This window comes from Chelonoidis abingdonii, chromosome 15 (genome assembly GCF_003597395.2).
Source record: "Chelonoidis abingdonii isolate Lonesome George chromosome 15, CheloAbing_2.0, whole genome shotgun sequence".
NCBI classification, from domain to species: domain Eukaryota; kingdom Metazoa; phylum Chordata; order Testudines; family Testudinidae; genus Chelonoidis; species Chelonoidis abingdonii.
Genome location: NC_133783.1, coordinates 28,846,756 through 28,865,200, shown reverse-complemented (window position 1 = coordinate 28,865,200; position 18,445 = coordinate 28,846,756). Strand labels below are relative to the sequence as shown.

The 18,445-nt window shown below is 36.6% G+C and overlaps 1 protein-coding gene across 1 annotated transcript in view; it reads right to left on the bottom strand.

Moving 5' to 3' along the window:
- PCDH15 (protocadherin related 15) overlaps nucleotides 1-18,445 on the bottom strand; it is a 1,383,724-nt gene that overhangs the window by 20,061 nt on the left and 1,345,218 nt on the right. Inside the window, exons 33-34 of the mRNA XM_075072657.1 lie at nucleotides 12,461-12,679; nucleotides 5,606-5,716 (exon numbers count right to left, since the gene is read on the bottom strand). Coding sequence (XP_074928758.1) covers nucleotides 5,606-5,716; nucleotides 12,461-12,679 — 330 coding nt within the window. The remainder of the gene's footprint in view (nucleotides 1-5,605; nucleotides 5,717-12,460; nucleotides 12,680-18,445) is intronic.

Here is an 18,445-nt window from a genome sequence, read left to right as displayed (position 1 = left end):
TTAGAGCATCAGACACATGTCTCCTAGTAATACGAATTGGTAATGTCCATGCATGGTGAATGCCTCCCAAAGGGCACCCCAAAAGGGCATCTTTCAAGGCTAATCTTCTAGGTGAAAGACTGTCTAACATATCTTTCCTCTTCCGTAGCAATGAAGAGCTTGGAGAACCTTGAACAATACCTTCCATATACAAAGGATTCTGAGTTGTTAGTGGGTTCTCATCAGATAAAAATGTAATGTTACTTGCAGATTTGGGGAGATTATTGTTCAACGATCCATTGATATTAGACTGCTTGTGAGCCTCAATAGCACGTGAAGCAAAGCTGCTTATTACTCTTTGATGGTCTCCTTCTTCTAAGACTGACTTTTTTCCCCTGCTTTGTTGGAAATGGTAGAGAAGAAAAAGACTTGAAAGAAAAGAAGATAATCACATGTAAGGAAACATGTACATAGATTTTTATGAGAAAAAATGAATTTATGATATAAATTAATGCCATAGCATTACTTCTAACATATTGTTATCCAAAATAAGTATTTACAAAAGTCTACTGAGGCAAGACATTTACTTTTACATCTTCTCTAGACAAAAAGGACATGAAGAAAAGAGGAAGAAAACAAGCTTTGACCTACATAAATGAGTTCTAACCTTAACCACATGGCCTTTCTATCCTTGGAAACAATTACACTTTCCTTTTCAATTATTATTTCCCCTTATACATTACCCTTATAATTGAAACACTTGAACACATTTTCCCACACATCTTGTTAGTAACAGTTATGCTACATAACATTTATGCAACCTAAAATGGAAATATAATGTAGTTTGGACTACTGCTAATATTTCAAACTCTTAAAAAAATTGTCAGAAACTGTTTCAAGTATCCTTCACTTGGCCTCTTCCAAATTACAGCTGCCTGAGGCCTGGAACTTACAAAAATTTTCCTGGGCTAGTGACAAATTTAAGTCAACTTTGGATTTGGTTAGAAATGGAGCTTAATCCCTGTAAAGGGATGATTCCCCTTTTTTCACTAATAAGACCCAGCACTGGCTTTTAGACCTGGAAATGATGATATATTGAATTTTAAAATCGTAAGTTTAGTAGAGCTTTTATGTTTCCCTGTATGTCTGGTGTAGATGAACCAATTGTAACTAATGGATGGACCTTTACAGATGGAGTGATACAAAAAAATAGTCCTAATCCTTAAAAAAATATATATTTCTAAAATAGTTTTTCTATAAACACAAAATTACATGTTCAGAATATGCATGTGTAGTGGGATATGATAGCTAAATTACTCGAAATCCTACCACCTTATAGTCCTAAATATATATCAAGTACAACTATAGTACAGCTAGAGTAGTAATGACAACTACATGATAAAATAAAGTTGCCTATGAGTTCCTTTCTATTCCCCATTTTCAGTAACTCAAAAATGTCTAATATGTTCAGCTTTCCAGTTGAAATTTTCCAGGCTTGGTCACTACCCAAAGTCAATTTTTTTTAAGTTTAAAAACACCTGACCCAGTTTTTCTTAAATTGAAAAGAATAGTTTTTTTTTTTTTTAAATTCTAGCATGTGATTGCACAGTCTACCCCAGCTTGAAGCACACTAGCTATTTGTCTAGACAAGCCCCAATATTGTACAATGTTTAGTGAAAATGGCAGGACACAGTTCTAGGAGCGCTTAGTTCAATAGCTCTATATTCTGGAATGTCTCTCTCTCTCTCTCTCTCTCACACACACACACCCCTGCCACACACACACAAAAAAATTTCATGAACATTACACTAAGGGAAATTTACCATGCCATAATTAAACTTTCCAAGGTGAGAAATCACTCAAAAATAGGGGAAAAGACATTTAAACAGTACTGAATGAGAGTAAAATAAGAAGCCACACAGATGCTCCTTTAAATATGTGGGCATAAAAGCTCAAAAATATATACATTTAAAAAATAAGGAAAGGTTATAATACAATTATTTTGTTTCTTGATTTGTCTGGAAGCTGATATAGACGGAAAATCTATACTCTCTAAATCTATCTGTATACATGTTGACTGAACAGGAGTGGCAGATAGGAATCATTTCATGGGGTATAAGAACTACTCCCTTCACACATACAAAGGGAGTACACTTTTTTCCAAAAGGACCTGGGGCATTAAATGAGGCTGACAAGCAGTGGGGAGCATGAGGCACCCCTGAAAAGGGCTACAGCAAAGAGGATACTCTCCCCAGTGCATGGAATAACACTGGTAAACAGAATGCATCTCAGAAACTACCACTTAGAGTAGGTCTACATTCCCAATAGTATCAGTACTTAATGAGTATTTGATCATGGGGATTTGATATGGTATTTTATATCATTAACTTATTTTTAAACAATATGCCTTGACACATATTGGACAAGCTTCCTCAGCCATCTTAGTGATCACATGAATTTTCAAATGTAGAGACTGGAAAAATCAATGATTCCTGAAGTTAAATGAAGATCCACTTTGCTTCCAAGTACAAAGCACATACAAGCTGATATACCCTTGATATATATAAGAATTGATTATTTGAAAAGCTGCTTGATTGCTGAATTATTTTTATATGAAAACGCTAAAGAGTTATTTTATGATGAAACCTTAATATTTGTAGAACAATCTTTTGTCTCTTTGTTCCAACAAGGAACTGCATCAGATTGGTTTGAAGTCATATTTCTGCAAACTGGAGCAGTGATGGCTGCCTAAAAAGGAATTATGGGTAAAGGATGAAAAGGTTCTGACTGAATGTGAGCTTGAGAAACCTGCTTACCTATCAATCTGTTTTAGGTATATGGAGAGCACCAATCACCAAAGAATGTAGAATGCTGAGACTGGAAATCCTTAGAAATAATACTATTCAAGTTCAGCAATTACAGTTCTGTGTTTAATCGCTACTTGGTACAAAAGGCAAATGAAAGGAGATGCACAAATCTTTCCACTTGAAAGTAAATGTCTTCCATGTAGTACACCATTGTAAAATAAAGGCTAATAATCAATGGCAATTAATTACAGTTTTAACATAAAACTAAGTATAGAAGAATCAACTACTGTTTCTATTGGCTACAGATATTATGCATGATGAACTAAGTTTACTTACTGATGCCTATGTATCCAAAGATGGAGAAAGAATGGAAGTCATGAGACATAAGACAGATTTAAAACAAAAAGAAGTTTAGTTCCACTTAACTTTCCACAAAAACCAAATTAAGAAAATAAGACGTAAGGCAGCACTATAGAAAGAAAATGTTTGACAAAGGACAATTATGGAAAGGCATGAAAAATAAAGACAATTTTTCAATTTTTTTAAATTTCCATTATTTGGTATTTAAGAAAATTGTTGGAGAGTCAAGGAATAATTGAGGAGAAAAAATAAATTGATGAATAAGATTATAATATACTATAACAATTTAAATGTAGTATTGCAATTCACCTGCAAGTTGAAAATGATTTTACAATATTCTGTTATAATTCTTTTTCCTGAAAATTGATTTTCTGAGGTAGATTTTGCCTTTAGATTAAATATTGGATTCAGTTAAACTTCATGGATTTTTGATAAACTTTTATTTAAATTTTATTGAAAAACATCTCTCTTTAAAATTATTAAGTGCATTGATTTACATTATTTTTCCATATCTCTATATTCTACTAGAGATTCCTTGATCAATATCTCAGTGTTGTGGAAATATTAATTGTCATTTTTCCAATGGGTTTTAATATATATTCCATAGATGGTGCTTTATAGGGAAAAATCTGTATTTGCTAAATGCATATTTTTAGTTGAAGTGCTGTTACTAATCTGAGTAAGCGTGTCTCTAAATCAGAGGTGCAAGTATTCAGATTTGCATCTGCAACTCATTATGCCTATGCAAAACTTTGCAGTTTCAAATTTTGTCTACAAACACTAAGGCTTGGTCTTAGCCTGGCTGAAAGCACATCAATTAGATGGAGAATGCAGACTCATAAGGCTTCTAATGCCCATTTGTAACCAGTCCAATCCAACTTCTAATAAAGTGAATTGCAGTCTTCCTTTTACTTTCACAGGAATTGGGTTAGACTTTAAGGAACCAGGGTCTTGATCCAGCAAAGTACATCAGCATGGGTGTAATTATAAAGATGTGAGTAGTCCCACCTAGATCAAGACCTAGAACTCACATACCATAACCTTTTAAATTCTGTGTGTTGTATTTCTGTGAAACACACTTCTTTCTTCCAGCTACCCAAACAGTAACAATTCATAGGCATAAAATACCATGAGGGTGGAAAAATCAGTGGTTAATTTTGGAAGAGAAGCTACTCCTGCTTCAAAGAGTAATGCAAAGGTTCTCTATTCACAAAGAGAAATTCAACCCAAAACATTTGGAAATCAGACACTGTCTTTAAATAATCAAAGCTTAAAACATACTATAGCAATGATTTCTTTGCCCTGCTATAGTAACATTTCTATAAGTTCAAATATATATAGGAACTCTCTGATCAAGGGGAAAAAAGTGACTTCAAAATAGAACAAAAATCAACCAACACTAGATAGCACCCCTCCCCCCAATACTTTATGAAGTCTATTCTTTTTAGTGTTGTCGTCGTAATGTTATTCTTTTAAAATAATTCAAAAGTAATAAATATTTTCTGACATTAACCTATAAGCAAAAATATTGAACATGTAAATATTTCCTGTACTATGCTATTAAGGTCTGTTCATACTGTGTTGATTTCTGCTTGGAGTCCCTTGACTACAATTAAGTTACATCAGCTCATGAGTACAATTCACCCTTTCTTAGTAATTTAATGTCTTAATAGAACAATGACTTTGGTCATATCATATTGTTAGAAAAGAAGACCCAAGACACATTCCAGCTACAAATATATTAACAACATATAATGGTAAAAAGATGCTTTCCTTTAAGTACTAATTTTTTACAATCTATTTTATTGATCCATTGTGTTTATTTTCAACATTTAAATTACTTCAGATTTACAAAGAAAACAACTTTAGCCAATGAAATATTTCATACTGAGATGTCTATCAAATGGGTTTTCTGATTGAGTTTCATAAAATATATTCAGCAGGCAGCTTGGAAGAAATAACATTTTGGGCCAAGTTCTCAAGCATGCTAGAGCGGCATTTAGTACATCTGCGAAGTAAAGGCTTTCTGCCACCTTTCAATCTGCCTAACTTTGATGCAGACTAGAGCAGCCTCAGGACTATTTTAACTTGCTTTAGCACCTATGAGCTGCTGTGCTGGCCTCAAAACACTGAAGTGCAGTGTGCTCTAGCAATGCGTAATGAGCAGCTTTGCACTTTATACTTAGACACCTTTTACTTCCTCTGGAGATTCCCCAGACAAGGAGAAATCCCAGCTGACTGTCCCATATTCTGTCCCTTTTGTGCCACTGTAGCACAACTGAGTCTCCATCTCCAGCACTCTTACTTATTTTCTTGATTTTTAAGAAGCTCAAGTTGTTTGTGGAATATACCCTCATCAAGAAAAGTCTATTCAATTATGTTGTAATAAATGACATTTCTGAAATATGACTTATGTCTTGGTTCACTAACAATTTTAGTAATGAATCACGAGTACTTACATGGTGCTGTCACCGAGTTCTTCATAGAGATTATTAGCAGCGCTACTTGATGGTTTGCCGGCTGGTAAGGCCATCTGGATTCTTGCTGTCTTTGCACATTCAGCTTGCCGCCTTTGATAAGTTGTGCAGGGAGGGAAAAAATGTGTGTTAGAAATATTCTATAGCTTACATGGGCTGACATACAGTAGTCAGATGGTAGTTCCTCAAACATTATTGGTTTTGTATTCAAAGAAAAGTTATCATGTGAGCAATTTGTTTCAGCTTTGTATCACTCCATGGCTTGCTATTTCATTATGGAATTGCAGAGCTTCAAAATGCATCTAAATATTATCATCCACTTTTAAATAATTGCCAAACTACCTGATCATCATGAAATAATAAGACATTCATTAGTAATTACATGTAATTGAGTAAGAGGTCAATTAAGCTTTAACAATACTTGTTTTCATCAGGTGGTACGTGGTAAATTTGCTGTTTTGGCAAAGTCCTTCATTTATTGATGTCACATTTAAATTTAAACATTTGTAAAGTTTAACTTTTATGACTTGTTAACACCTTTATCAGCATAAGAGCTGGTCAACAATTTCCCATTTGAATGATTTTTCCAAATGCCCTTTTTGTAAAATCAAAATTTTCTGCATGAAAATTTCACTTTTGTTGAAAAATGTTGATTGTCTATCAGGAAAATTGAAATGATGGCCACCTGGAAAGCTCTTGTTAATTTTGCCTTCTGTCTGCAGGCAGAAAGTGAAAGTAACAAGAGCCTTCCAGGCAGTGCAGAGACTGAGCACGGTAGCTCTGGGTGGGAGGTGAGGCAAGGAGGCTGAACTCCAGGGAGGCAATGAACCAGGGAAGAAAATTAAATTGACAAGAGTCTTCTAGGTGGGCAGCTGACAAGCCTGAAAATTTCATTTTGGATGTCCTGAAACCAAATTTTTCAGGAAATCTCTTTCTGCAAAAATATTCAAATTTTTTTAGGGGAAAAAAAAACATTAAATTTTTCACAGGAATGGACATCCTTTTTTTGGCCAGCTCTAGTCAACACGTAGACCATAAAGTCAAGGCCTCTAGTTCATTTGTAGGGGTGAGAAAGAGCAAATAATTACCATGTAACTGGTAACAGGATTGAGAGAAATTTAATTCAGAATAGAGTACAAGAGACTCTACCTTGATTTTCAAAATAAATCATGATTATTATTACTCACATTTATATTACAGTATGCCTGGAGCTAAGGTATCATTTAATGAAGTTCTAAAATCATTTGAAAATAGGGAAGTAAAACTGGTTCATTATAAAATTTTATTGGTTTATATGAACATATATATATTTGGCTGAAAAGAAGATTTGGATGGTAACTAGAGTTACCAAGCTCTTACTCTTTAACCTTCCTCCCTGCATCCCCCAATTAACAATACTGAAGTCTGAAATTCTCAGACCCTGGATTGCTCTGGCATTACACAATAATTGTTTCTTCTGAATAACTAACCTCATTTCCCCTTTAGAATGCTAGTTTTAAATAATGATATTCATAACCAGGTATTTCTGGGATATGCACTATTCATAGTATATAACCATTACTGAAATTGGGCTAAATTAGCCCGGATATAATGCTATTTAATTGAATTGAGATACTCCAGGGATGAATTTGGTTTACTGACTTCATGTTTCAATGAACATTTATCTCCTGGGTCAATAAATCATGATGTTCAACTCAACAGAAGTGAATATCTGCTAATGACATCTCTTAAACATTAAAAGGCCACACAAAGCCATGGAACCGATGGATTCTGCACTATAATCCTATTTTAAGGCTATACCACTTCAAAATCTTGGTAAAGAACAATCAGCCAATGAATACAAAATTACACAAAGATACAGAAATATAAACAGCACAGGATAAGATCCTCCTGCTCTATCCTGTGCTCTATATAAGTGACAGACCCTGGTTGTTGGCAGGTGGCCCTTATCCACATGCTCCTTAACTGAGGCTCTAGAGCAGACTCATTAATTTCTTGGTGCCATTAGATGGGATAGAACATCACACCCAGGAGGTGTGTGGGTTACATAAGCAAAGCCTTCACATTTTATTGTGTTTTCTTCAGCATATCTGTCCACATTTCCAAATTCAAATTAAGTTAATAAAATAAATGATGTAAAAAGCAAGTGGTTCAATTAACACAAAAAAATCAAGTTTATCGGTGTATATACATATATAGATAGATATGTGGGGGGTGTTTTCAGTTTAATATAAACTATTTTTAATATCAAGCTATTTTTTATTTAGTATGTATGTGTCACATACAAGGTATTTTAGCTTTTAACCTTATTACTTGGATTCCCTAGCTAGGCAGAGCCTGTGAAAAAGGTAAGGGAACATTCAATTCAGCACCCTGTGAGTTGGCAAGAGTAAGTCTCTTTGGTATCATAATTTTCAGGATCAAAGGGAAAAGGACTCCTTATATGAACAGAGGCAGGCACCATCTTACTGGCTTCCCCTTCCTGGCCATTTGGCTCCTGGAGTAGAAGGGACAGCTGGTGTAAACATACTGTGGCTTCTTAGAAGCACGTATAGAACTGATTCTCACCAGAATTAACCTTCACTAGAGTCATGAATGAAAGAGGGGATGATGTTGTGCCTCCATGTCCCACACGGCCCCAACAGAAAATTCTTCCCAGAGAAAAAGAGAGATTGTTGTTGTGGATGCATTATTTCACCTTCAGTATGGGCCTAAGACCCCCTCCATGTGCTTTAGTGAAGCAGACACTCAGAGCATACCACTGATTTACCAAACCTGCTATCTTGGCTATGACCCTGGCCAACACCTGATCTTTTATAAGACGGCATCCCATCTTTAAACCTGTGCATAAAATGTACCTAGTTAATTGTATAATGCTGTTCAATGGGGAAAAAATCCTCTCTTCTCTCTCCAAGCAAACAGCATGACATTTGATTGCCTTATCTTAGCATATAACTGAATGTTTTATTAAACGGTCATAAAATTAACAAGTTTCTTTTTAAATCTCAGGTAGCAATGCATTCGACAGTTTGACTATATGAAGAATTTCCTTTCACCGGCAATACATTTACTTCCCTTAAATTTCAAATGGTCTTTGTTCTTGTATAATGATAAAAAGTAGATATTAATCGAATATCATTATTCTTAAACAAGGTGTAAGAAGCAAATCTAAAAGTAAATACTTACTCTTTAAATCTGTTGTCATGAAAGAGAGAGAGAGAAAGTCATGTTAGAAGGGTTCCATTTATAACAACAATTATCTGAAACAGTGAACTTTATATTAATAATAAACTAAGAGTGACAATCATTTTACATGTTAAATTGCAAAATTAATGATATATTTAAGAACCATTATGTTTCAGTAACTGAAAATCATTCAGTTCCTTTTGTGATTGTGAGACGGTTATAAAATGATCATCCATAAACGTGAATTACAAGGGGACAAATCAGTTACGGGCTACACTGAATCTGAAAAAAAACATTGATTAAAGATGTGGCTATTGAAGTATGAATTAGGATTTTTACAAGTGGAATATTACAGATGAATTAATTTTTATAATTGCTTTCTCATTTCAACATGGCCACTATTAAATAAACAGTCCTTCATAGTAAAGCACAATTACATTTTGGCTTCTATGTGGAATATGCCACCCTTGCTATGATTAATTCATACTATATTTTTCATAATTGGCTTTTTGGTTGGTCCTAGATAGCGAATTTCAAAGCATCACTTAAAAGAAAATAATAATGATAATCTATTAGATTATTTACAAGCAGTACATAGTCAGCTGTGCTTTAACAGTGATAATTTCACATTAAAAGCAAGCAATGTAAAACTCATTTAGTTTAACCTTTATTTTTTTTTAAAATGTAGTAAGTAAAATTAATTCTTTGGATGTTAGTTGATCATTGAGCTGGAAAGTATTGAAAAACTACGTACTACACACAAAAGAGTTTTAATATCAAGCAAGTCTTAATGTTTCCATTATAGGTGCACTGAGTGTGACAGTTACATTTATTCAGCTATAATCTTTGCACTAAGTGGCAAAATTGAGCAGCTAGTTTGCCAGAAATGTTATCAGGAGATTATATTAAAGCAGCTTTGAAAAAGGGGAGCTAAGGAGTAAGACAAAAACGAACTTATTTTCTAAACAATTCAATATAGTATAAGGGTTACATTAAGATGGAAATCAATTATATTCTCTTCAGTCTAAATGAATTCTACTGATTTATTTTTCAGAATACTAACAATTTATTTGTGGTGGTTCAATATAAAGTCCAACTCTACATGATACCTGTAGAAAAAAAAATGTGATCTTAAGACGGACTAAACAGATTCCTTAAAGCAGCCTGATGTATTTGGAACCTGATTCTGTTCCAATGGATTTCAAGGGAAATTTTGCAATTTGCTTTTCCTTCCTTGAAAGAAATCACACAGTAGTCACATTGTAAACTAATGAGAATCTTTGTTTAGTAAAAATTTACTGCATGCAAATTTTAAACACAGTATGACTCAAGAAACATGGGAGACCTGATCCAACATAAGGATATATTTTCTGGAAGCATATTCTGAGGTGCAGGCCTCTCAAAGGTATATTTTGTCTGGAAGGGGAATGGTTAAACAGTGCTTGGGGAGAAGAGTGTGGATAGGAAACCTGGAGGATGTGCTTATTCAGCATATACTCCCCATTCAATCCTGACAGAGGGCTCCAGTTATCCTCTAGGGTTTATCCTCCCTAGGTAAAGAGTACAGGAGCTGATTAAACTCATGGCCTTTCAGGCTCTTTTTGGAAGATTAGTCTGTAAAAAAAACCTGGTAAAATTCAGATATAAATGTTACTCAAACAAATATCAGCCATTTAAAAATAGCTATAAAACAGTTACTTCTCTTATGCAACTCTTAAGCATGCCTTCAGCCATACCAGTGTTCTTTCATGCAGTGATGTCTCCTTAAAAGAGTAAGTAAATTTGATTTATAACACAAACCACCAGAATGCTGATCATCCTTATCTCCAGGAAATATTCTAACTCAGCTATTAAAAATGCCAAAATACAAGTACTCCATTTTTAAAGAGAATTGTTACTCAACTTACACTTGTAAAACATAAGATTGCATTTGATTTTAATATCTGGAGCCCAAAGTGGTATCCACATACAATATATAATGGATACAGACAGATATACAGTCAAATTTAGCCTTATCATAAGTACAACTAAATTTATGTCACTGTAGTTGCAGTTGCTTATGACAGGGCATTGACAAAAAGTACTGTGTTCTATCCCAGTTAACGTGTAGGAAGGAACAGCATGACTGATAAGCTTAAAATCTCACCTGGTAAATTACACCATATTGCAGACCTGCAATAATATTCATATTCCAGTAATCTATTATAATACATGCACATTGGTTTCTTTATATTCTTTCACCCAGTGATACATGACCTCAAGTTAAGGTCTGCAAAGGCACTGGTACTTAATCACCCCAATATAAAAGACAGGGATTTGATGTCGGTGCATCCTCTGTAAGAACTTCTGAGCTCTGGAAAGCCCTCCCATGCTTGGTTCTAAGTAGCTGAGATTTGTGGAGTAATAGGGCATGCTGCAGGGCCCATTTGCTTTACCTGGCCTTTGAAGAGAGGGAGAGAGATTGAGGTATAGGCTGAAGTATGGAGGTGTTAGTATTTAATTATCGACTACTGTCTGGTGGAAGGTGTGAGCTGACTGAATTGCATTTTGTTTTTGTAATTTTAAATATTGGAAGGTTGCTCAGAGATTCTATATGGATATGTATTTTTTTTATTGAAAGGAGAAAGGAAATGTTATATATGGTCTCAATTTCCAACTGACTATATGTATTAATAAGAAAACCTCAAATTGTTGGGTCAGATGAGCACCCAAAAGTTGAGATGTTTATCCATTTGTTAGCCAAACTATTTAAAATTCTTGAATCCATTAAGTGTTAACAAGAAACTTAAAGCAAATAGATTCTCATGAGATTTCTGCCTATTCAAAAAGAGCTAGAATACAACACGAACAACCTTTCTATGGTATGTTTTGATGGTTGAACTTCAGTCCCAGCTGGAATCAAGTAGTTCACAGGTATGAAAAAATAAAAAATAATAATTGCCTCCTATTTTAGAGCCACAATAAAATTTTGGGTGATCTCATTTTCCCTGCAATATAAATGTTGAATCTCAATTCATATACTGAGCTACCAACAGTTTGGGCATATATCAGGGTTTCTCAAACAGGGTCACCGCTTGTGTAGGAAAAGCCCCTGGCGGGCTGGGCCAGTGTGTTTACCTGCCCCATCCACAGGTCCGGCCAATCGCGGCTCCCATTGGCCCAGAGCAGCGATCTGCAGCCAGTGGGAGCTGCAATCAGCTGGAACTGTGGACAGGGCAGGTAAACACACTGGCCCCCCGGCCCACCAGGGGCTTTTCCTACACAAGAGGCAACCCGTTTGAGCAACCCTGGCATATATGAACCTAGAGTTCTGGCTGAAGCATGATAAAGAGAAAGCTAGATAAGAAATTCAGACTGCAATCCGTGTTCACATGTTTGATGTTTGATATTTGGATTCAGGATTTTGGTTTCACTTCATCTATTATCTGAAATAATTACTCCATATATATATATATATAATATAAAAAATACATATATACATAAAGACATGATGAGGAGTCAAACATTAAAAATAACCAGACTGTAGATTGGCTATGTGGACAGCTTTCAAAGCAGACCAGTGTTCAGGGCTATCAACTGTACTTCTCCTTGTAGTAAGTGTATAGATTATTAGAAAGAATTTTCAATGACAAAGAAATTTGGAGTACTTACTGTCTGTAGCTGACCATAACGATTAAAATAGCAGGCATGCAGCAAAGGATGATTATGACAGCCAAAGCAAGCAATGCCCCTTCTGTGTAGCCTACAGCTTGTGCCTGCTTCTTAACATTGGCCACCACGTCTGGGGTGCGGATTTCCAGAATACGTCCTCCTTGTCCAAGGTATGGCTGAAATTCTTTATTGATATCCAGAAGTTTTCCATCCAAGAACCTTCAATATTACAAAACAGAACTATTACAGCAGACCTAGTTAATTCTGTTCTGACTACTAGTTCACTGAGTTAATAACTATATGTTCTGTATACAGTGCTATAATATATACCTCATCTTTATGTACTCACGAATCTTACTATTCTTTCATAACCCCTTTTTCAGTATTATCATCGATGTATTTAATATTGATCTCCCCTAGACTCTGATACCGTGATGTGTTGGGGTCACTTGTCTCCATAACCCCAAGAGCTACTTCAATGGGAGTTAGAGTTAAACAAACATGACAGATTGAAGGACAGAGACCAGGCAAAAAAAAAATTTTTTTTAAATCAGTCTTCTGGTCCTCCTGGTTGAGTGTTGAGCATGAAGTTGATTTAACCCCGTACAATACTTTTGTTATAGAAACAGTGGAACAAATAAAATGCCAAATACAGATCCTTGGATAAGTGGATAGCCCTCAAATGGACAGCATGATGGATATCAGCCAAAAACAGCTATGAAAGGATACTGTTGCCCTGAAAAACTGAGTGTTCCAGGCTCATTCCAAACTTTGTGTGGGGTTTTGGAATGTGAGGACTATGTTAGCATCAGAAAGTCAACCCAAATCATCAAAGAAATGGAAAATTATAACACAGAACGCAGCTAGCCAGATGGAGATATAATCAAAATGACTGCCTAGGAAGGAATACTGCGGAAAGGGATCTGGGGGTCATAGTGGATCACAAGCTAACTATATATAAGTCAATAGTGTAACGCCGCTGGAAAAAAAGCAAACATCATTCTGGGATATATTAGCAGGAGTATTGTCAGCAAGACACAAGAAGTAATTCTTCCGCTCTACTCCATGCTGATTAGACCTCAACTGGAGCATTGTGTCCAGTTTTGGGTACCACATTTCAGTAAGATGTGGACAAACTGTAGAAAGTCCAGAGAAGAGCAACAAAGATGATTAAAGGTCTAGAAAACATAACCTATGAAGGAAGATTGAAAAAAATTGGATTTGTTTTAGTCTGGAGAAGAGAAGACTGAGACGGGATATGATAACAGTTTTCAAGTACATAAAAGGTTGTTACAAAGAGGAGGGGAAAAAAATTGTTCTTCTTAACCTCTAAGAATAGGACAAAAAGCAATGGGCTTAAATTGCAGCAAGGGCGGTTTAGGTTGGATGTTAGGAAAAACTTCCTAACTGTCAGAGTGGTTAAGCACTGGAATAAATTGTCTAGGGAGGTGGTGGAATCTCAGTCATTGGGGATTTTTAAGAGCAGGTTGGACAAACAACCGTGAGGGATGGTATAGATAATACTTAGTCCTGCCTTGAGTGCAAGGGACTGGACTAGATGACTTCTTGAGGTCCCCGCTAGTTATATGGTTCTATGAACATGAAAAACAACAATTAAAATTGATTTTACCCTGTAGCAGGGTGGACCCTGCTCCTGCCCTGAAGGGGTTAAAAACAATCCTGGGAAGGAGCTATGGCTGGAGAAAGCAGCCTTTAGGCTGGGGCAAGATGCCTGGGCTGATTGGGAAAAGTAGGCTCAGCTGTGGCCATGCTCCAGTCAGGCCCAGCTGGCCCTTATAAGAGGCTGTGAGCCAGAAGCCAAAACAGTCTCTCTCTAGCTATAGAGGGAGATGGGCCTGGCTGCAGGGGGCTGGACATAAGGTACCTGAGTGAAGCAGGGCTGGGGAAAGGCTGGGGAGCTCTAGCCTGGAAAGCCCCAGGCTGTGGCCTAGCATTGGGCTAACAGGTACTGGGGGTTGCAGAGGGCAGCCCAGGAGTAGGCCAAGGCAGCAGGTCCAAACCCTCCTTGCCAGCGATGAGCAGGCTGATACTGCAGTCTGCCCCAGGACGTGGGGCTAGACAATGACTGGCAGAAGCCATATACTGAGGCAAGGTGGGGATAAAGGGTGGGGGTTCCCTGGGGAGGGGAGACCCTGAGAGAAAGGGGTTACTGCCAGGGGGCAGCACCCCAGGAAAAAGGCCATCGGGTCCAGGGAGGGACATGGGGGCCAGAGGACAGGTGGATCACCGGCCTGCAGAGGGCGCTCCAGAGCTGAATCAAGCTAATTCCCAAAGACGACCAGCAGGAGGCGCCGCAGGGGGAGTCCGGCCCATCTACATATCCATGAAATCCAGATGGAGGAAGAGAAGGAGTTGCATTGATCTTAAATGTTGATGGACAAAGAGCAATTTTAGACTGGTAATCAGTTAATGGCAAAATTATACAGGCAAGATTTCAGACACTGTCATTCAATGTTATACCCTACTGAATGAATATGACAAGGCTGATCAGGCTACTTGTTACAATATTCTGCAGAACTTCATCAGCAAAGTCCCACAACATGATATTCTCATTGTTTTGGGCAATATGAATGCTATGGTGGGGATAGACAATCATGGCATAATGGCACACATGGAACTGGCTTCCATCAAAATGGTGGCAAATGTGTTCTTGAATTATGTGAGCTGAATCAGTTTATTATTAAAGGGACACTCTTTCCTCATAAAGAGAGCCATAAAACAACATGGATCTCCCCTGACAGCATTACTAAAAATAAAATAGATCATTTTTGTACATACAATGTTCTAATCATCACTTCAGGATGTCTGCATATACAATGGAGCATACATAGGCAGTGATCATCAACCACGTATTGCCACCATGAAAATGAAATTGAGGAAACTACGAGTAAAGAAAATTATAAGAAAGATTAACATAATTAAGCTTGGGGATGAACAAATAAGGAATGTTTCTGAATTACAGCTTTCAAACAAGCTTTCAAATATGGCAGAAACAGTATTTAAATGATAAAGAAATGGCATGGGAAGCCATTAGTAAATCGTATATCATTCCTGAATCTAGCAAAGTTAGGAAGGAATAGTGGACTATCAAGATCACATGGGATGTTATTGCATAAAGAAAACAAGCTAAGTTAAATCTACTCAATGCCTTACGACCAAAGTAAGGTAAACAATGAAAAGAGGAACATAGAGATAAAGAAGTAATAAAAGATCAGCCAGAAAAAGCATATATCAATAGATAGGCCCTGGAAACAGAAATGGCAGCAATGAAGGAACACATGAGAATACTTTATCAAACCACTATATGATTTGCTGGAGACTTTAGCCACAGGGAAGGTCCAATGAAGGATAAACAAGGGAAAACCTTAGACCAGCAAATGAAAAGATGGATAGAACACTTCCATGACATCCTTAACAGACTCTTGCCAGAAATAACATTTAACTTCGATAATCATTGAATCATAGGGCTAGAAGGGACTGCAAGGGTCACCTAGTTTAACCCCCTGCCAAGATGCAAGATTTGTTGTGTCTAAGCCATCTAAGACTAGATGACTATCCAGCCTGCTTTTGAAAACCTCCAGCAACCTCCCTAGGCAGTCTGTTCCATTGTCCTACTGTTCTTACAGTAGTTAGGATTTCCCCCCCCCCCGCAATCTTTTCTAGGGAAGATGGCAGAACTTGATGTTTGCTGTGAGGATATTACTCAGGATGAACTTAAAGTAGCCACAGAAAGATTAAACAACAACAAAGCACCAGGAGAATATCAAATCACAGAAGTCCACCTCAGACTCCAGGCTTCAGAGCCCAAGCTCCACCCTGAGCTGCAACTTCAAAGTATTGTTTATACAGCTATTTTTACAGCACAAGCCCATTAGCTTGAGTCTTTTGACCTGGGCTGGGAGGCTCACTCGGAAATGGTTAAACATATCCTGACTGACCTCACTTCCCTCATATTAAAAGGAATGGGATTCCATGGAGGAGATGCCGCTAAACTGCCTTTCAATTATTTTTGATGACATTCTTACATCTGCTCTGCATAAGAAGTTAGATCATTTAGCCTCTAAGTATGTGCTATTTATCCAACAAAGCATAGCATGTATTGGGCCAGATTCGTTCCTGTGTCAAGATCTGCTTGGGGCTGGGGGGAAATGAGCGAGCCACAATTATCAAGCCACACCTGCTCCAGTGACTGTGTAAATTAGAGAAAGCTAGGGAAATGCCCTGTGTGCTCAGGTGGGGGATGGCTTATGCAGGAACCTGTTCAAGCTAGTTCATAGTACCTGCTCTTTCAAGGGAATTCTTAGCTGAGCAGCTGTGTCCAGATTCCTGAGTGGCATGCAAAGAGGCTTGAACAGGGGAAAATAATGCCCACAATCTTTATAATACTTTAACTACATTAAGTAGAGCACAATCATACATTTTTAAAGTTAGTTTGGGACTCATGAAAGTTGCTAGTCTGACATCAATGTAAACTGAGTGTTCTATTTATTCGGAGAATGTACAGTACAAAAATCAGTATAAAATCAATATCATGCCACCATAGATTTTCAGCCCTCTTCTGGAAGAAATATTACTACTGCAGTATAATGAATGCAGTGTAGTTGTAGCCGTGTTGGTCCCAGCATGTTAGAGAGACAACATGGATGAGGTAATATCTTTTACTAGATGAAGTTCTGTTGGTGAGAGAGACAAGCTTTCAAAGAAGAGCTCTGTGTGGCTCAAAAGCTTGTCTCTTTCTGCTGAGATTTTCAGCAAGAAAGCAATTGAAATAACCTTGTCCACTACACACTGGCTATATCCCATTAGCCCATTTTACATATTTCATCAAGACAGCCATCAGATGACAATACAATTTGATCGCAACCAACATTGACTAGTATTCTCAATTCTGGACTGTTGGCATCTGACTATTGGTAGAAAACTAACAACACAGGTACGAAAATAGACAAAAGAGTTTTCCAGGATAGATTTAGACACTACTGGAAATTAGAGTTAATTATCAGGGACTACATTCTACTGTCATTACTCGAAATCTACAGTAACTACAGATGTATAATAGCGTAAGAGTATAATTTTGGACCAACGTTAACAAACTAGAGTATTGAGATACACTGAAAAAAGCAAAACAAATTTTGCTGAAACTAGAGATAGTATTGCTTAGTTTAGGTGTCAGATCGTAGTTTTGTAACCTGATCTGAGTAAGGGGCAGCATATGGCTATGCTATTCCAGGAGCGCACCAGGGAATTAATTGTGATTGAGAATCACAATTAATTCCCTTATTCTCCACTTACCATACAGGAATAGGGCTTTTCAAAAAATTTCCATCTTAATTTTTTTTCGATGAAAAATTTTGGTTTTGATTAAACTACAAATTAAAATTGTCACAAAGAGGATCTGCTTTCCACAGAAAAAAATCATTTTTAAAACAAAATGTTTTGGCCTAAAACTCAAAATCTAACAGATTTTTTTTTCTGGGCCATGACGTCCTTTTCAAAATAGCCTCCTAATCGTGGGCAGGTTCTGACCAAACTCCCATTGACAACAACAGGTGTTGATAGCCATTTTGAAAGAGGACAGTTCCACATGGTCTTCAGTGTAATAAAAAATTATTCCTCACGGGTCCTTCTGAAGTTATGAACAGTAATGCAATATAGTACCATTAATCAAAATGAATATGAATTCCATTTAGTTTAAACTCTAAAGGAAGTTTGAAGTGTCTGTGTTATTACATTATAAGATCATTTGAGATACAGAAACAATCTGCTACTGGGCGCTAAATTTCTTAAAGGACCAATTTTTTAAATTAATTTTAACTGAAACTAGTTAACTTTTACCTTTAAAATCTCAGAATATTCATTCTAAAAAAATCAAAAAGTGCTATAATTTTTGGGAGCATACGCTGTTTTCTTCATATACAACAAAGTGGTTGAATCCTTGCTTATGTGTAATGTTCAGCTAAGCAT